The following is a 12936-nucleotide window of genomic DNA, read 5'->3' as shown; positions in this document are numbered from 1 at the left end:
AGCTCTGAAATCGTGACAGTCCATCTGAACGGCCCTGTCGCTTTTTGGTAAGGCACAGGAAGTAAAGAAAAGGCGTAGCTGAATCTGAAGTGAAAATGTAAGCGTTTTCCAACAGGAAATTATTTTACAGAGATTATTTGAGAAGTAATTGGTTTCCTTGCCATAAATTCTAATTTAGTATTGGGGGAAAAAGTTGTACTTTTAAACTGTGCATTGCTTTGCAAGTAGAACTGAATATAGTAGAACTGTGCCTATGTAAGGAAGTGAACCCTATTGAAAACGCCTGTTTTTGTTGGCCGAATTATTTTTTTCTCTCTTTTTAAGGCTGTCACTGGGAAAATGAACTGCCCGAGTCCTGGCTCCTCACGTTTCCAACTCTTGGAACTGTGTCCTTTGCAATCAAATATTTCAAAATAGTTTCTTGATAAATGCGAGAAGTTAAATTCAGTTTGTGGACTAGAAAGGCATTACTGGATTTGGAGTGGTACTTGTGATGGTCAGACGTTAGATCATGCCTTTCTTATCTGGGGAAAAAGAGTTACTGTTAGTCATTAGTTCATGAAATTCCAGATGATCTGGGTGTTTGGGCCAGTCCTACTTCTCTTTCCTTTTTAAGATTATATTAGGTTACTGCCTTTTTGCAAAGTACCGAGGGAGATAAATGCACATCTGATACAAATATACATATACACACTCTTTGGATATATATACACACGTACATAATTAACATTATTAATCAGTGCAAAGCTGTTTTTCCATTTTCAGAAGAGGTTTTCAGCTTTCACAGTTTGTACTGTATTGTGTGAGAGCTGATTGCCATCCTCCTCTCCTTTACAGATACGTAGATGAAGTGGCTAAGCTAAGGTGTTATATCACTGCAGTCAATATTCATGTTGTTAAATGTTAAAAGTTAAGTTGCTGACTAACTTGTGTAAGTGACAGTATTCTTCCTAGTTTAAATGAGTAAAGGTTTGCATTCACAGCAGGATTTTGATGTTCATGGATGGCTGAATTCAAACTCCCCTCGAATCACTGCAGAAGTTGTGAATGGCTTCAGTCACCACGCAGTAGAACAGAAAAACTAGCGAGCAGCAGTGGCTTTTGCTGGGGTCTGGGGAACAAAATGCACAAAGTGGACAATGATCCTAAAAAGCCTCCAACTGCAGAACAGGATACACAAGTTGAGCAGTCTGAGCCTGCTTCTTCCAGCCATGTGCTGCAATTCTGGCCCATTGATTTGCTCTACAGTTATTCCAACAGGAGAAGGCTTCATAGGACTCAGGTCTGTGTTTTCAGACAGAGTTCTGATATGCTGAGATAGTTCTGCATTAGAATGTTAAGTATTTTAGATGGGATTTTAATGTATTTATAAAGAACGTTACATTTTTTTACTCCTTGTGATTTAATGTGGACAAGTTTGGTGGCATAGAGATAAGCTTGGTATTCTTGGAAGTGTTTGCATAGAGAGCTCCCTACAGTTCGTTTAAATTCCAGCCAAGGGTTTGTTTTGAGAATTAGAAATATTTTGTTTGGTTTGGTGTCTGGGAGAAGAATGTCATGTTTCATTATTCCTTACAAGCAATCTGCAAAAACAAATCAGGACTTGAGGAACTGGGACGTTTTCCTTGTGCGTGCTGGGATTTTCCTCTCACGCTTGCGCCTCTTCTTATTTACTCCTCTGCATCCAGCTTTGTGCAGCTGGTTTTGTACAGTAGATTAATAAGGGGAAAATGTCCGATCTCTCACCCGACTTGTTTTCTGCTGTCTCCGTGGTGCGGCGTGTTTTGCCGAGGTGGCAGTTCGCGTGAAGTTGTCCATCACCCGTTGCACTGCCATGTTGCTGTTGGCTGTTGCTGGTCTGACTGGTGCGGTTGTTCCCAACAGGCTGTCTCCCGGTTCCGATGTCTACGTCACCGTTTCCTCCATTGCCTTAGCAAGATCGCAACAGTGTCGTAACTCTCCGAGCAGCTTATCATCCTCGAGTGAGACTGGCTCTGCTGGGGGCACATACAGGCAAAAATCAATGCCAGAAGGGTAGGCACCAGACTTTTTTCATATTCTTTTCGGGCAGGTTTTTCGTTCCCTGTTCCATTTGTCGTAATGTATATTAAACTAAAGGAGCCTCTTGTCAGCTGTTATTTACTCGCATTAAAACACGTTTGTTTTCAAATGTCACTGTCATGCTTCTTGAAAAAGTCAGGTTTTCAAACTCCCTTGCTTCCACCTTTTCCCGTTGCAACATAACCTCTCTCCCTGATCCTAGCCCGCGGCTGCTCAGGTTGGGACCTTGATGTATTTAAAAGTCTTTGTTAAAGGTACTGGTTTCATGTTGCAAATTGCTTCGTTTCACAGGCTTAGATTCCAAGGTTAAATAAATGATAGATTTCAGACTTTGCTTCAATTATTAGCACGGTCTGCAAAGCACTTTTGAGTGCAAGTAGGACTTCAGACGTGGAGGCACGAAAGTGCTAAGTAATCTGCAGCTAGCATCCTTTTCTCATATTCAGTCATTGTGTTTTAAGGCACTCTTCCAACTTCCCAGAAATCTTCAAACTCTCTGAAGTGATCCAATGTCAATGTAAGGGGCAACTGCAGAGGAAGAAATTAAATCTGTATAATTTTCAGCAAGCACTGAAAGGAGCAATAAATCAAGCATCTCTAAGTATGGAAAAAAGTAATTGGCAGCAGGAGAGCTGTCTACCACATTCCAAATTACTTCCTATGGAGAAGATAAAGGGGCAAAACTGCTGATAGTTCACACTGCAGAGCTTCCCTCTGAAGTCGTCCTGAGGACATTGCGGGTCATTGTGTGTAATTCATTCTGGTTTGGGTCGCTTATAAAGTAGAAATGTCTTTTTTTCTGTTTTAAAAGTACATTATTAGTAAGATTAAACACCATTGTAAGGAACTTTTCAGTACAAGGCACGGTCTTTCGCCTGTTTAGGTGCCTGTAAGGGAGCACTGCTCTGTGTCTGTCCAGCGAATGCTGCTCTGAGCAGTTGTTTGGACAAGTGCTGCTCCTTGTGCCAGAGCACTGAAGATTTGTCCTCCCTGTCCTCCTTGCAGCTCGGTTTGAGGTTCTCTGAAGGGGCCATCACTTCTTTGCTGCACGCCTCCATGAAGACTTTGGTTCAGGAGACTTTCAGACCTCTTCAGGTCGTTATTTAAGTTTGTGCTGAAGTCCTACTGACATTAGGAGACTTGCTCCTAATACAAATACAGTTAAACTGAACTGTAAGGAAACTGGACAGAAGTGTTTCCAGGGCTCTGCAGCAGGAAAAAAGCACTTAACCTCTTTAAATGCTGCACGCTTCCTGGCTCATTCGTGCCAGCAGCACTTTATGTGTTGCCTTGACTTCTGAAGAGCAGCTTGTGCTCCCAATATCTTGTCTGCTCTGTTCCAACTACGGCGTTTGCTCTACAAAAAAGGCATTGCTGCCATATGTCCTCAGACCATCACAACAGAACTGCTTGAGTAGGAAGGGATTTTCAGACACGCTGGGGTGTTTTGGTTTGGATTGGCCTCGGAGCACGCCAGCACCCATCCCAACCCTTTTCCGTCTTTTAAGTTAATGACACACATGTGTTGGCTGCAGCATTCTTGGAGCATTTTGCAAGTTCAGCAGAGAGGTGTGTCCTAGAAACCTAGAAAACCTTTCTGATTTTGAAGTTTTAATTCGGTACAAGGAAACACTGCTTAAATGGAATAATGAGAGAAGTAATTAATACATGAACGTCACGTGTTCCTTATTGGATACTATTTTATAAAGAAAACTAATTTATTGAACTCCAATTATTTGACTGTTATGTTCTATTCTCGTAGGAAAAGTGCTTTGCCTCCCATACTGTCCCTGTACACATGAATCATATTTACTGGGGACTTTGCAGGCATTTTCTACCAGGCTAAATGGAAAGCATGAAGAGTGTTATAATGAAGGAGACTTTGCCTTACCTCCATGAGCAAAGTAATGTCTGTCACATTACTAAAAACCATTGAGATTCATCTGAGAGACCAGGTTCAAGGCAGCTCTCTAGTGATGTTCGATGTGGTAGGCAGATTAACCTATAGATGTTGTTAAAATAGGGAGGAGATGTTATAGTTGCTAATATATTGAAGGGGACGATGGGCTGGAGCAGGGTCCCTGGCTGAGAGGGCCCCATGTCCTGAAGGTGATCTTCCTGAGGTGAGGCTCCAGTGTGCTCTGGGTGTGCCAGGCCCTGAGATTTCCCTGTGCAGGAAATCTCAACTGCATAATCTGTGTATACGCTTCTTTCCTGCTGCGCGATGTGACAGATTGGGAAAGCTTGTGAAACTTAAATGGCTGGAAGCATGGGTGTGAGTCCAACCTCTGTCAGACATCGGTAAGAGCAGTGACTGCTGCCTCCTCGGGATTATTGGTCCGTGGGTATAGGCAAAAACGTCACTGCCTTCAAGAATACCCACATTGATCTTGATGTGTATGTGTGTTTCATGTACTTACCCTGCGTTTACCTGAAGGTACGTGTATGTAATAAACCATTGTAGAATGTAAACACGTAATTAAAAACTACCAAAATGAGTTTCCGCTTATGACATAGAGATAAAATGTGTATTTAAACAATTTCACTGTTCTTTAGATCCAGATCGATTTCTCCTTTGAGTCTCTTTTGAGTTCATTCCTACACACCCCAATGGGCTGTATATTTAAGCAGCACAGAATATAGCACCACCTGCAATTTATTATTCCTGCTTTTAAATAACCCACTTCACGTGAAAAAGGCAATCTAAAGATTTCTTGCTGCTCAATTAGTAGAGCACTGATTTTTAATGAAATAAAATTAGAAACGTGGTGGGTTTTTTTATATCTCTTACCTTGAAATTAAGACATTCCCACGTGATAAAATACGCCAAATGCAAAGTTGACTGCCTTTATACATATGAACGTTACGGGGTTTAGATAAGAGAATAACGCATAGAAAATAAAATACTGGTGCAGCGCAACTCCATCGCACCAAGGTTTCTTGGGGTTTTGGGGTTTTTCTTTTTGATACCAACTTCTTGTTATTTTCTTATGAAAACAGATTATTCCCAAAATGCTTTACAAGTCTTAAAGGTTTGAAAATTACATCAGATCGGTATTTAAATAATCAGCGTTTGAAATGTTGTGTTTATAGAGTTTTTATGCACCTGTTGAGCTGGTGTTGAGTTCATCATGTTTAATTTAGACATCTGATTAAGTGAAATCCCAGCTACAGTCTGTGTGAATAGAAAAGCAAAAGCATTAGTCCCTTAATGTAATTTCAGTTTAAGTTGTTTGTGTTCGGAGGGCAGATATATCGAGGTCATCGTCACTGTTTTTTGTTCATCAGACCACGTTGGCCGCACCAAGGAGCGGTGAACAAAAGGAAAGTCATGTTAGGATAAAAATGTTGAGGCCCAGATTTCAAAAGAGGATGTTCTGAAGCTGTGCTGCACGCACAGGCGTGTTCCAGCTGCTTTTCTTTAAGGATAAGAGTGGGATTTTGTTGGTTTGAAATGTATATTTCCTTGGTGGGTTCATTTCAGTTAACAAGTACGTGAACTTTCAAATGAGAGAACCACACTGAGCTTGTTCTGAAGCTGGGCAGATACCTGTTTTACACTGGAGAAACTCCCTGAAATATTGAGAATGTATCTGCTTGTTGTAATCCTTTTTGGGTGTTACTCTGCGCATGCAGAGTTTTGGGATTGTTTTTCCCTCAGGTCATACCCAATTAAAACAAAACCTCATCAGCAATGTGTTATTCTCGACAAATTCTTAATGAGTGGTCTGCTAATTCTGAACGAAACTGTAGTTCTGACAGACTTGTGATCTATATGTAATACAGAATGACAGATTTAATCCTTACAGGCTTTTAGGCATATGAGGCATTGGTGTGGCACAGAGGCGCTGCGTCTCCTTTATTAGATGGTTCTCCTTGAGTTTGCTGTGTTGTTATTGAAGTAACTTATGAATAACTTGCTGTGTAAGTTACTGAACTTTCTGGAATCCACTTGACTAATCTAGCAGGATTTAAGAAGTGCATTGAACAGTTTTCCTCTTGCTCTGTGTGCTCTCTTCTACGGCAATAGATACAGATGTCTCCCTGCTTTCCTGCAGCTGTATTCAGTAGTTCACTCAAATTATTTTATGATCAAATAGTTTATAGAATTAATAACCCTCGGGTTTTGGGAAGCCATGACCAATACAGTCAACTTTATAAATGCTTAATTAAAATATTTGGCAGTGTAATCTTGTCCCAAATGAATCGATGTTGCTTGCATGGATGTCTGCATCACCTCGGTGTGACCTTACTGGTCTTTTGCTTAGAACCCAGGAAAGTGGCTGGGATCTGTGGGATTGTCCCAACAAAGTGATGCTCACTTTGATTAGTTCGAGGTAGTGCTTTCCCAGTTAAAGGGATCCATCCTTGATACCTTTTCCTGACCTACACACCTCGCGGCTTTTATCCAAACTCAAGTTTTACTCATTGTGGTCAATTTTCTGTAACCGTGTAAGGTCTGGTCACCTTTCCATGTAAACATTTTCTGTCAATGAAAACGAATCATTTTATTTCTGGATGTTTTGCTCTGTTTTGTTTAATTGCACGCACTGTAACCAGATGTTCTTGATCAAAGATGCTCAATAAATGAACGTGTGCTGTAATCGTAAGCGTTAGAGCTAAATGGCTCCTGAGAGCTGCAAATGGAAAAGCATTAGAAATATCTTAAGTGGTTGTGCTATGCATTGCTCTGCCCTGTTTTTGACACTAACTTCTTAAAAGTGCTTTTTTTCCCCCTTATGTAAGATTGATGCCTATTTAAAATAATCATCTGCTTTGTTTTTTGGGGTGTTACAACAGGTTTGGAATTAGCCGTAGATCCCCTGCTTCCATTGACAGGCAGAACACGCAATCAGACACGGGTGGTAGCGGCAAATCCACACCCAGCTGGCAAAGAAGTGAGGATAGTATTGCTGACCAGATGGGTAGGTAATTAATTCCTTATAATCAGCAAGTGCTGCTAACCACAGGGTGACTTTGGCAATAGCTCTCCTCGCAGAGAGAGGAAACCCTCTTAAGAACTGTGTTTTCAGTGTCTTTGAAAGTTAACCTTGTTCATCAGGATGAGTAATTAGATCTGGAGCATGTACCTAGCTCCTGCAGCCTGCTTCTGTAAGGCCTGTGAGTATCACCTGACAGAGAACTGATTTCAGTTCTTCATTTGATTGTTGGACTAAATCTACCTTAACGCTCTTACCCTGCAACACTCTGTCCTTTTAGAAGCGGTTGGGTAGGCACACTTACTAATTTGTCTTGCCATTGAGGACATTTTTGACCTCACCTGCTCTCCCGGGTGGCTTGGCTTAGTTGAATTCTTGCTTAGTTTGTCTGAAGTGCTTAGGATGCTCCCTTTCAGATGGTGCTGTGCAAACGCAAACTAATTGTTTGATCACTGAGGCTATAAAAATACCATGTCCAAAATGGAAAAAGTGCAATTGAAGTTTAAACAGTGAAGTAAATCTGTAGCTTGGTAATCGCCTTCCACCCGTGTATACGTTTTCGTTGCACTTGGCAATTAAGCTGTCAGCTGAGGGAGCACATTAACTCCATAAAACAGCTGGCTACTGCAGAATTTGCACTGTTAAGCCTTCATCTGGAGTTTTTACACATAGACCTTTGGCTGCAGCTATGGCTTGACTTGAGTGGGTGCCAGTGAGACTGACACCAATGGAATTGTCCTGCCTACATGCAGCATTGTTGCAACATGGTGACGGTGGTCAAGATTGCTAAACCGTGGGTTTTGTCATGTTTTTTTTTAAATCTTTTATTACCATGGATTAAACAATTCCATACTTTTACTATTGCACATACAGATAATAATTTGACTGCCTCACAGCTTTTGTTCCTTATAATGGATTAGTTAACACGTACAAATGGATTCTGCTAACGCAGAATAAGGTGCAGGGAGCTCAGGAGGAGTTTAAGGCAAACACCAACATCAAGTTCTGGAGATGTGCTTTGTTCACATACCTTCACAGCCCCAGCGCGCTGTGCCTCGCTGCTGAAGCCATCTGGCAGTCCCACCCTCACAGCTCCCCCTGTACTTCTCACTAAAAAGCTGTGATGCTGATCTGCAGTTCTTATTTTGACAGGAGGATTTTTAATCACATATGTTTTGATACTGTCTGATGGTAATGACACACGCAGAACTGATCTCTTCCTCAGCATTACTTTTGAAGACCAACAGTCGGGTGTTGGCGCTGGCACTGAGTTGGGGTCTGTTCTGCAATGTCAGGTGTCACCATATTAGTAAAATAAATAAATAAGGCCAAAAAGAACAGGAAAAAATGTTTGGCAGAAGAGGTAGCTCCGGCATTTGGCAAAGGCTAAGAAATGCATACTGATTTATAATCCCTGTGTTTCATCTCTTGTGTATTGTCCTGCATTCATAGAGTCACAGTTGGAAGCTGCATCTGACTGGAGGCTTTATTGCCAGTCTGGTGAATCTAGGTGACAGTTTGGTTCTATGACAAATAAACACACTTCCACTTGGGATAATCTATCTCAAGGTAAATAAGACATTAGGTGCAGTGAATCCACACACTCACTCCTCCTAGGCCTATTCTTACCTACAGAAGACCTTAGTTCTTTGTGCACCAACACTGCTTGCTACCACTTGCCAGGGGAATAAAGTTTGATTTATTTTTTTTTAAATGTTATTTCTGTTTATAATGTTAGGGGTTTTTTCTCATTTGTTTTTAAGTAAGCTAGTCATGCTGCAGATGAAGATGAACAAACCGTAGCCGTGTTGGGGAAAGCACTGTTCATTACCATGGGTGCTGTGAAATACTTGGTGTTTGTAAGCGCATATTCTACTTAAACCCACCATTTTTAAAAGTGCAGAATATTGCAGAGAAGATCCATGTGAAAAACCACAACTGAGGGATTCTTTTAAAATGCTGAGCTTGGGCAATCACCTGATGGGCTGTGTCTGAACACTGCCTAGTCCTCCATAGTTATCACCTGGGAAAGAATAAGTTCAGTTGTGAAAGAGCACCCCTGTGACTGTCCACATAAGATGAGAGATTTGAATCCCATCCATTTGTGTCAGGTTTTGTTTAATAAGTATTCCCTTTGTACATCTGTGCAGTTTGCACATTCCCATCAGTTTTTAAGGGGATATTGTGATTTCAACAGGTCTTTGCTATCTCACCAGAAACGTGTGTTGTAGCTGTACTGGAGAAAATGTGTTCATTTCAGTGACCACTGTAGACTTTTGCTGTTGTCCTGCCTTGCGTAGAATACAATTTAAGGAACTGTAGATCCTTCAGGTTGTTTAATTTCTTGTCCACGGGCAATGTGCATATAGAGATACAATGTCAATACACTGTGCAAATGAATACTCAGCTGGTTTAGTGCTCAGATATAATGCTGTTGCACAATGGGGGCACGATGCCATCCGGGCTGTTCTAACAGAAGCCAGGATGGCGGCTGCTGGTTTTTCATGAAGTCTCACTGATTTACGCCAGGCAGGAACGGGCCCTCACTTCCTCACTCGTGGTTTGTCACAATGTGTATATTTTTTATTTGGAATGAATTCATACGAGGTGCCCAGTGTTGAAAATGGGACAAATGGCAGCGTCCAATTAGGTTACGCGTTGTCTTAGCTTGTTGCTCTGCGTGTGCTCCTCGGTACATCGCTGTGTGCTGTATTGCAGAACCAACGTGCCACCTCCCAGCAGTGTCTAAAGTACTGCCGTCCTTCAGAGAAAGCCCCAGTGGAAGACTGATGAGGCAGGATCCTGTGGTTCACTTGTCTCCGAATAAGCAGGGTCATGTAAGTTATCCTAAAAAAGGAATTATTCTTTATTGCGATAATTAAACATTATTTAATTGTTTGCTCCACAAGCTCTTGATAACCAAAAGGGTTGTTCAGAGTTACAGAGTGTCAGTTAAAAAAAAAGAAAGGGTCAAAAAGAAATCCTCAAGGCCTGTTCTTTACCGGGACGTGGAGGAAGCAGAAGAGCAGAGCTGGTGTTTCCCAGGTCCTGCAGAAGCAAAGCAGAACCTACTGAAATACTGCTCAGCTCACACAGTTTTGTTGCCAGTTGAACAGCAACTTCTTGTCTGTTATCTTGTGATAAGTAGAGGATTTGTGGGAGTTTACAAACCTATTCCTACGCCTCACGTGTGAGACTTGAAGTTTACTAATATATTTTATAATGCAACATGTGGAAAGCTGCTTCTCTAGAACAGGATGGTGATCTTGCTTTTGCGTTTGTATTTTCCCCATTTTCCTCATCTAGCATAACTATAACTGCCTTTCCACAACCCACCCTGTTGTACACTGTTAAAAAGACTCTGTCCCAGAGGCCTGCTGGCATCTTTAAAAAAATCTCTTGTTTTACTCATGTTTAAGGCCTAAATGGTGAATTCTGCCTTTCTGCCTTCACAGTTTGCTATACACACCTTTCTGGAGGCTGTCACAGAGATTTACACAGAGAGAAATGCAGTAATGTTCACAAATTTAAAATGTCTTGAAACTTAAGTCACTAGAAAAAAAAAATACCCCAAACGCCTTTAAAACTTCAAATTACCCAATGAGCTGTATCGCTTGGTTTTTTATTTACTTGTATGAGCAGCTGAAATACAGAGTTGTGTGATTATACTGCAAGTATGAGTTGCTTTTATGTAGGTGTGAGGGTCTTTAATTGGTTCCCGTTACTGAATGCTTACCAGCATTCTTCTTTCAATACAATTGGCGGTGTTGCTCTCAAGTTCATTCACAACAATACATCTTTATTATTTAAAGAAAAGAAACCCACAACATGAAAAGAAACCACCACCACCACCCCTATCTTCATTCTTAGGAGCACAAACTAGTTCTTCTATTTAGATTGACCCATTTTTCATGAGATGTATTTGACTGTGTAATGGTGTAACACATAGCTCATTAGCCTGCCTGCACAGTGCAGCCCTGGAATTATTAATGCTTGCATTCTTCTCCTTTAGTCACTTGTTAAAGCAAATGTGTTATTATGTGGATGGATGGGGGGTGTGATACAGTTCCTAATGAAGAGCACTTTAATTGGAAATAACCAGGAGTCCAGGTCAACTTAATATTCCTGTTTTTCTGTCAATTCTTGCTTTGGCATAATAAGAAATGTGGATGCTGATATTTCCTCCTCTCGGTATACACCCATTCTCTATTTTCCCTCTTTTTCCAATGAAAACAGAACAGTATCTAATTTCTTATCTTTGGCTAGGATCTCTGCCCGTGCCTGTCTGATAAAACTCCATGGGTAGAGGGACGGGAAAGGTGGTTCAAAGTCTCCTTTCCATCCCTTCCCTTATTCCTAGGCCATCCTGTCACCAAATGGGTCCGTTGCCTACTGGAAAACTGCTTCTGTGTGGTTATATAGGTAAATTCTGTAGATGGAAACCAAAATTCAGGAGTTCAGATGGGTATAAATACCACAAAGGCAAATGAACTACTAAGGGGTGAGGAGTGTATGGCAAGAAGTTCTTCCTGTAATGGGATATTCCAGCAGTGCCCACCGTGGAATTGTGACCAGGACAGGGAGTACAGACCAGCCGGACACTGGCATGCCCTGATGGGACAACTTAAGAGCATTGCATTAAAGCTTCCTTCCTTGCAATTCTGCCTTTTGGAAAACAATTTTAGATGAGTTCAATGGCATTTCAGTGGTCATTTGCCAAGGAGGACACTCCTGCTGAGGAGGAAATGTTCCCTCCTACAGAGGGTTAGGCAAAGCAGTGGTTTTCTTGCCCTACTATAACCTTTTAATGGGCAATTGGTTTACTAAAATAGCAAGTGCACTTTTCTGTGGATGGGTTATGTTTCATGTTCGAAAACATTGGAGTCTTAGAATATTTTTTATTACAGTAGTTATAAACCAAGTCAGAGTCTACACGGCTCAGCCAATTTGACTGGATGGGGCCGAGCAGAACTGTGCTTGAAAGGAAACAGAGTGAAGTGTTTTTGGGGCAAAATATGAGCAACTCTAGCTTTCCCTGAACAGTTAAGACATGGCTTCCAAATCCATGTGAAAGCTTTTTATGTGCGCCCAGAACAGAGCACGTTCATTGTGTTGGGATTAAAATTTGAGACTTTCTTCTTCTCCTCATTGTACCTATCCAGTACCTTAAGGTAGAAGAGCACACACTGTGCAGTGGTCAATCATTTCCTTCTCCTCTTTATTGCCATAATTCTGAAATAAACCTAAAAGTGTGGGGTTTTTTTGCTTGCTGTTTCTCCTTCAGTCTGACAGCCACTACTCCAGCCATTCCAGCAGCAATACTCTCTCCAGCAATGCCTCCAGTGCTCACAGCGATGAGAAGTGGTATGACAGCGGAGAGCGCACCGAGTCGGAGCTGAACAGCTACAACTACCTTCAGGGGACATCAGCTGATAGCGGCATAGATACCACCTCCTACGGGCCGAGCCACGGCAGCACCGCCTCCCTGGGGGCAGCAACGTCTCCCCGCACGGGGCTGACGAAGGAGAAGGTGGCACCGCTGTGGCACAGCTCCAGCGAAGTGGTGTCCATTGCGGACAGGACATTGGAGAAGGAGAGCCACATGGACCGAAAGACCGAGTCTTCACTGAGCCTGGACATTCACAGCAAGAGTCAACCAGCCTCCAATCCTCTGACGAGGGAGAACAGCGCTTACAGTCTTAGCGATGCTGTCTCACATACAAGGTAATTCTCACCTCTTAGGAGGTTGACCCCTCCACACTCATCTTCCCATTCTCACTGTTCAACCTATCGAAAGTGAGAAGTGGATGTTGAAGAGGGGTCTCTACTTAGGTTAACCACTGTTTTTTTACTGAGCAGAGTGCTTGAAAATTAAAACTGCCTTTAGTCTTCACATCTGCTACTGCTTATAACACTACAGAATGTTTCTGAGAGC

At 41.9% G+C, this 12936-nt stretch overlaps 1 protein-coding gene across 1 annotated transcript; it reads left to right on the top strand.

Moving 5' to 3' along the window:
* Positions 1 to 1834: 1834 nt before the first annotated feature.
* On the top strand, positions 1835 to 12725 carry SIPA1L1 (signal-induced proliferation-associated 1 like 1; the record flags this gene model as incomplete). Its single annotated transcript, XM_010191952.1, has 4 exons — positions 1835 to 2034; positions 6862 to 6986; positions 9720 to 9838; positions 12286 to 12725. Coding segments are annotated over exons 1-4 (884 nt in total), but the record flags the coding sequence as incomplete, so codon positions are not given.
* Between the last annotated feature and the right edge of the window lie 211 nt (positions 12726 to 12936).

Source organism: Mesitornis unicolor, unplaced genomic scaffold (genome assembly GCF_000695765.1).
Source record: "Mesitornis unicolor isolate BGI_N332 unplaced genomic scaffold, ASM69576v1 scaffold24919, whole genome shotgun sequence".
Lineage (NCBI taxonomy): Eukaryota > Metazoa > Chordata > Aves > Mesitornithiformes > Mesitornithidae > Mesitornis > Mesitornis unicolor.
The sequence above is the reverse complement of the archived record's forward strand: the minus strand, read 5'-3'. Positions and strand labels throughout refer to the sequence as shown.